At 36.9% G+C, this 4,890-nt stretch overlaps 1 protein-coding gene across 1 annotated transcript in view; it reads right to left on the reverse strand.

The window, feature by feature from the left end:
• LOC109841395 (60S acidic ribosomal protein P3-like) overlaps positions 4,660-4,890 on the reverse strand; it is a 1,669-nt gene continuing 1,438 nt past the window's right edge. The window contains 1 exon segment of the mRNA XM_020410345.1: positions 4,660-4,890. This exon segment is cut by the window's right edge and continues 13 nt beyond it. Coding sequence (XP_020265934.1) covers positions 4,812-4,890 — 79 coding nt within the window. The 3' untranslated portion in view covers positions 4,660-4,811.

The raw sequence follows: 4,890 nt of genomic DNA on the forward strand, positions 1-4,890 counted from the left end.
GATAAACTGAATTGACTGTTTCCAAATGAACAAGAATAACCTGATTTGTCCAATACAGAAACAGAAACCAAATTCCGTCTAAAAGACGGTACTACAAAAGTATCTTTTAAATCCAAATAATAACCAGTTCCTAACAACAACCTAAAGTGCCCAATTGCTTCCACATCTACCGATTGTCCGTCGCCCACAAAGATGTGTCTTTCAACATCACTTGGCTTTCGGTAGCTCAGGCAACCCTGCATAGAAACACTTATGTGAGTAGTAGCACCAGAGTCTAACCACCAAGTGTTTCTAGGTACTGAAGCTAAATTAACCTCAGAACAGACCAAAGCAAGGAACGTACCCTTATTATCACGCCAGGCGTGATATTTTGTACAGTCCTTCTTTACATGTCCAGGCTTCTTACAGAAGAAACAACCCTGATTATCCTTATGTTGTTTCTTCTCAACTGGACCCTTAGCAGCTTCCTTATCATTCTTCCTTTTCTTGCCCTTATCCTTAGAGGCATAGGCCAAATGAGCACTTTCTGTCTTATCTTGCTTCAACCTGTCTTCTTCTTGCACACAGTATGAAATGAGCTCATTTAGAGTCCATTTCTCCTTTTGACAGTTATAACTGACCTTAAATTGGTTAAACTGTGCAGGAAGAGACAACAAAACCAGATGCACTAATAACTCGTCACAAAGATCGAGTTTAAGTGCCTTAAGCTTTGAAGCAATATGAGACATTTCCATAATGTACTCCCTGATATTTCCTTTGCCCTTATACTTCATTGAAATCAAGCGAGCTAAAAGCGTGCTTGTTTCCACCTTATCGTTTTTCGCAAAACGCTTCTCAATTTCGGCAAGGAAATCTTTAGCCTTAATAATCCCTTCGGATTCTATGCCCCTGAAGGCTTCCGGAACGCCGCGCTTAATGATCATAAGACTCATGCGATTTGAACGCTCCCACTTCTCATGCTCCTTCTTTGCATCAGGAGTGCTATCCGCATTGAGAGGTTGGGGTTGTTCAGTTCTTAATGCATAGTCAAGATCCATGCAGCCAAGAACAATTAATATATTTTCTTTCCAAACCTTGAAGTTTGTCCCATTTAGCATGGGAATTGAGTTGATGTTAGCAAAAATTGTTGCAGCAGATGCATTAGCTGAAATAAAACAAAAGAAGCTCACATCAATATTCAAATAATGACAATCCCATCCAAGATATCGGGCACAACATTAATATCAAGTCTTTGGACAGTAATATTAACTTGTAAGTGATACCTTGTTGCAATGATCAAACATTGACAATAACTCATGTCAAATAATGAAACTATCTTTGGATCGATTCATTATTCACATGTAAACCTTATAATTGTCACACGCTTATCATCGCAGATGTGTATACAGTCTAAATAAAATATTAACCTTCCTTTGGGCCGATTAAATATTTATACGAAAGCATACACACAAATATCTCACATTCCTTATTAACAACCTACACAAGAGAGGTTACTTTGGCAACTTCTTGTTTCAATTAATCAATTGGAGTGAGAGACAACCTTAATACCTTAGTGTCATAATATTTGAATTAAATAATTGATTAAGAACCGAATTAGATTTAAAAAAAAATTTAAATCAACTGAATTTCCAAAACTTAATTGGGGTCTCACAGCTTAATTAGGGCCCATAACTTAATTGAATAAATTAAGTATACCAAAGTGGACCCATGAAAAGCCGAGGCTTAACCATAATGAACACAAAGTTCCCTTAACTTCGAACGCAAGGTCCGACTGTATTGAGTACGAGACTCACTTAAGTACGAACACAATGTTCGTTTGAAAAATGAACGCAAAGTTCAACCTGAGCACGAACGCAATGTTCGACCTGAGAACGAACGCAAAGTTCGTTAAAGAAAATGAACGCAGAGTTCAACCTGAGTACGAACGCAATGTTCGACCTGAGAACGAACGCAAGGTTCGTTTAAAAATGAACGCAGAGTTCAACCTGAGTACGAACGCAAAGTTCGTCCTGAGAACGAACGCAAAGTTCGTTTAAAAATGAACGCAGAGTTCATCCTGAGTACGAACGCAAAGTTCGACCTGAGAACGAACGCAAAGTTCGTTTAAAAAAATGAACGCAGAGTTCAACCTGAGTACGAACGCAAAGTTCGACCTGAGAACGAACGCAAGGTTCGTTGAGCGCGAAGCTCGGTTAAAAAATGAACGAACGCGAGGTTCGTTTGAGGTAACCACCTCCTTAATTTTCGCCATGAACCCTTAGGGTTTCAAACTGAAACCGCCGCCGACAAACCCAAAAAACTTTGATTTTTATTTTCAAAACAGATCCAGAATTGGAAAAAATTAAAGGAAAAATCAAAGAAAATCCAAAAAATTCCAAAAAGTTACTGTTCATTCGAAAAAACACTTTACTGTTCACCGACGATTTTTCTGTTACTGTTTATCCGAAAAAACACTTTACTGTTCACCCGGGGGAAAAAAATTTCGTTACTGTTCACCGAGCATTACTGTTCATCCGAACCCAAAAAATTAAATCTTTAACCAGAGATTTAAGATCAAAAACCCAATAAAACTTAAATCCCTAAGAATTAATCAAGGTGGCTCTGATACCACTTGTAAGATCTACATCATAAAACTTGAGATCTAAAACCATATAGCCATGATTAATTCAAAGAGATTAACAAAAAAAACAAAAGAGCGGAAGCTTATACCTGAATCCATAGATTGATCTTGATTTTGGGTTTTGGATCTTCTAACCTTAGGGTTTTCTCCTTAGCCGAATTTCTCTCTTAGATGGGGGTGAAGAGAATTAGAGAATGTAGTTACCCTAGATTAGGGACCATAACCCCTTATTTATAGATGTTGTACTTTTGTAATTTAGCCCCTCAATAAATCACAATTACAACCTGATATCTGCACATATAACCCCATGACTTATTTAAATACCACATTAACCCAACTTAATTGATCACTTTAGTGGGTTATCCTGAAAGATAGCAATACACATTGATTAATTATATGTGCCCACAAATAGATTTATTAGATTAAATCTGAAAGATAGCAATACACATTGATTAATTATATGTGCCCACAAATAGATTTATTAGATTAAATCCAACACTTAAAACTGAATGCACAGGAGAACAAACTCCTCCTTATCACCACTAGCTGCCTTGTTGGATTCTATTTGTACCTGATAAAAACGGAACATGGATTTAATCGAGTTGGGATCTGGCATAAAATAAGGCCAATCGCGGAAATTAGCTCGCTCAATTTATTTTAGACTGCGTTTGGGAAACAATATTTAGATTTGATGAGTATATTTGAAATCAAATGATTTAAAATCTAATATTTCAAATCCATAGATATTGTAGATCGCTTGTTTGGACATCTTTTTTAAATGAGAAGATTTTAAATCTACGATTTGTAATCTATTGTTTAGATGCTCTTGTACATGATTTCAAAATCTCACGCTCTTTTGCATGTAAATAGCGTAAAACTAGAATTACCCCTGCAAAGCAAATGTTTGTTGCAACTCGGAAACATTATTTTTAGATAGCTTTTTTTTTCTAATAATAAAAAAACAAAAATAAAAAGATCTTCCTTTGACAAATTGAAACCTAATGCATATTGTATAGATATTAAATAATATATAAATCAGAGTACTCTTATATCTGAAAATGCATTTTAGATAAGAATAAAAACGGAAGAGAACGTATCTAGTATTTCACATAACACAACATGCATATCTTGGGGTTGAAATCTCTCGCATTTCATCTTCTCCAAGGGTCTTCTTCTCTCATTAACAAATCATTAGGGAGTATTTTAGTAATTGACCATATTAATCTGAGGACTAACCAAACCATGTTTACACAAAAGAAAAACTAAACTGTCTGAATGATCTGAGGGGCCCATCAACAATTTCAATGATCTGCGGGACGAATCAAATTATGAAATATTTAGAGACCAATATGTAATTATAGAAAAAACGTTTCTTTAACTCTTCATTAAACCTAGGTCGTTGCTGTTATCAGATCCTATCCTATGATCAAAAAGCGCAACCTAGGTGTTTATCATTTGTTCTGAATAAAGCAACATTTTATATCAATTGCTAAACCCTTCATCAATATTAGGCTTCAAATTGAATTGAATTCGTGCCGCCATGGCTGCCTATTTCGAGCTCTACAACCAGCAAGAGAGAGAGAGAGAGACTCGGACGGTCAGGACGAGGCAGCTGGCGGGCGGCGCCAGCTGGGCAGATCTAGGGTTAGGTGAGAGAGAAGCTATAATAGTTTGGGAAGATGAAAGATCGCGATCTCAGCAGACTGAGAAGAGAGGATTTCACAAATCAGGCGTAATGGGCAGAAATTTGAAATTCTGGATATTCGGCTTTCAAGGCCTCCCGCATGAAATAAACTGATTTGAAAATCTGAGCCCAAAATGAGACCCAAACGACCCAAGCAATGGGATTTTGAATTGGGATTGGCATTTGGGCTTCGGTCGATTTCAAATCGAGGCCCAAATCCATGCGACCTAACCGACCCTTAAGTGTGAAAAGATCATCGCATAGGACACTATCTCAGTAAAACCACAATATTGAAAAGTAAATAAAACTCCCTCGAGTAAAAAGATCTCTCAAAAGACACCATCTCAGTAATACGTAAATAAAACCAATAAAAAGTAGCATTTCGCAACCGCAAACTACTAATATCATAATAGGTCCCCCAGGAATACCAGTTCATACAACGAAAATAACAAGATCTAGGAATAGTAACAAAACGTCTCAACCCATCCAAGAGAAAATACAAGACACCTAATCGAAAAGAGAGAATCCCATGTCATCATCGCTTTCTTCCTTCTCTTCCTTCTTCTCCTCAGCCGGAGTTGCCTCC

The sequence above is a fragment of the Asparagus officinalis genome, chromosome 5, assembly GCF_001876935.1.
Source record: "Asparagus officinalis chromosome 5, Aspof.V1, whole genome shotgun sequence".
Lineage (NCBI taxonomy): Eukaryota > Viridiplantae > Streptophyta > Magnoliopsida > Asparagales > Asparagaceae > Asparagus > Asparagus officinalis.